This window comes from Melanostigma gelatinosum, assembly GCF_949748355.1.
Source record: "Melanostigma gelatinosum genome assembly, chromosome: 17".
Taxonomy (NCBI): Eukaryota; Metazoa; Chordata; class Actinopteri; order Perciformes; family Zoarcidae; genus Melanostigma; species Melanostigma gelatinosum.
Window position 1 is genome coordinate 17,620,831 of NC_136650.1, and position 2,071 is coordinate 17,622,901.

The 2,071-nt window shown below is 43.7% G+C and overlaps 1 protein-coding gene across 1 annotated transcript; it reads right to left on the reverse strand.

Moving 5' to 3' along the window:
• On the reverse strand, window positions 1-2,071 carry edn2 (endothelin 2; the record flags this gene model as incomplete). The annotated part of the gene is made up of 5 exons (XM_079288028.1): window positions 1,938-2,071; window positions 1,159-1,312; window positions 874-990; window positions 215-298; window positions 1-100 (listed from the first exon to the last, which is right to left on the reverse strand). The coding sequence occupies exons 1-5, from the start codon at window positions 2,005-2,007 to the stop codon at window positions 1-3; spliced, it is 525 nt and encodes a 174-aa protein (XP_079144154.1). The 5' UTR covers window positions 2,008-2,071.

Genomic DNA, 2,071 nt, shown 5'->3' on the forward strand with positions numbered 1-2,071 from the left:
CTACCTCCTTGTTCTGCTGCTCAGTCTGTTTACTCCACCCGGGTTCTTGTTTGATGACAGAACCTCTTTTGCGATCGCAGTGTTGGACTTGACCACAGATCTGCAAAAAAAAAAGAACAAGAGAAAAACAGGTCAGCTTCATATGTCCTATAAAAGACCATCAACAAAGCACATTATGGATCTAAAATTCATCTTTAAATCCCTCTTCACGTACCTGAAAGATTCCAGCAATTTGTTGCTGATTGTGCTTGCAGACTCCACCAATGGGCCCATGACATTCGTCCTTGGATTCTTTGAGCTGTGGAGAGATACAACAACAGCATTAAAACAAGGACATGTAACCCTCCCAATGCCTATGGGAATTAAACCCCTACAAACTCAGGATGTTTTCGGGCATTATTATTGAATCAAAAGAAGTTCAAGGTCCAGTAAGCAATTTCCTTGGAATTCCAAAACGAATATATCTCAAGATGCCTTATGGGCAAGAATGCAGGGCGCGCCCGTCCAAAACACCACCGAGCATAACATCTAGAGACGGTGACTAATCCATACTGGTGGTTTCATGAAGGCAATAACTCAAAGACGAAACAAAAGCAGAAAGCTAAACGTTCTAAAAATAGCAGCATTTCTAATAAACCTTTGTGATTTCTTTCAAGGCCTCAAAGGAAATGCGGGCCATTCTTTGCGCTATGACTACCACCCCTATGCTGTGGTAAGATTATCACACACTGAATCCTTTTGCCTCCACTGTGACTCATCTTCTACATCAACTTTGATGCTATCGAGTATCCAAAGAAGGCTGTACGGGGATGGGACAGTCTTGCTTTGTTGTCGGTCCAGGTAGAATAAAAGAAGGTAGGGAAGGGCGGTTACCTTTCATGGCAGAAACCGGAGCAGGTTTCGTCGGCTGTGTTGAGGCATTCGCATCGCTCAGCTGAACGGCGCCGGCGACGAGACAGGGGACTTCCGAGGCCATAAGGAAGGAGCTTACTGGAAAGGAAAACGAAACATATTAGGACAGTGTTGGAGAAAACATGTGGGATCTGGAATTAGCTCCAAAATTGTCACTGAGTGCTGATGGGGCTAGGATTAGAAGGGTTTACTCCATATCCCAGTCTAGCAACAAATGAGTGTGTCTGAAGTGCTCTGATGCCTCACCTCGGCGTGTTGACCCAGATAATATCCAGGTGGCAGAAGTAGATGCATTCTTTATCATCCCAGCTGTTACAGGAGCAGCGTTTGGTCCTGACGCGGTGTTGGTGTGGAGCCTGAGCTGGCAGCTCTGCCCGCTCTGATAAGGGGAGTCCACAACCTAGAAAAACACAAAGAAGCCCGAGATTAAAAAGCGCCAACTAATCCTTTGCAGTGTGACACTGCAGCATGCAGTTTGTGGCTATCACATGTAAACACAGAGAAATCCACTCGGCGGGTTAACACCCTCTTGTGCGGCTAAACAAATGAGGTTGTGATTAATGGTGGAACATATTTACTGTATTCAAAATCAAGGAACTTAATCCAAGTCAAACATCCCTGTAGCTAGTGGTGGTGTCAATAATCCTGTGGCAGCAATGCGATATGTTTTTGATAAAAGCGGGGCTACTTATTGAAGGTAAATATTCCCTGGAAAATTGAACACAGCTCTTGCATTTTACTTTCTGTGGTTACCGGCAAAGAGTCAAAGGCTGTAGTTTGTGTCACAGCATCTTCTTCATTTGCTCAACTAATTTGCGCTGTTTTTACTATTTCTTATAACATTGCTTCGTTTGGAAATACTCAAACCCTAAAACCTCTCTCCAAACCAGCCAAGAAAGAAGTGACAATGAATTACATGCGGCCCAAAAAATGATTGATAACGAAAGAAAATATATACATTACAATCTACAATATTTAAAAGAAAAATAATCTAGAAGTCCACAAACCAAATAAAAGTGACTTACTCTCTTGCAGAGCCATGCAGATGAAGAATAAAGTCAGCGTCTTGCACGTGAAAGAAGCCATCGTCCTCATCCTGTGTCTGATGTTCTGGTGTGTGAACGCAGCAGCAGTCGGTTGACACACTCCAGGAGGTGTA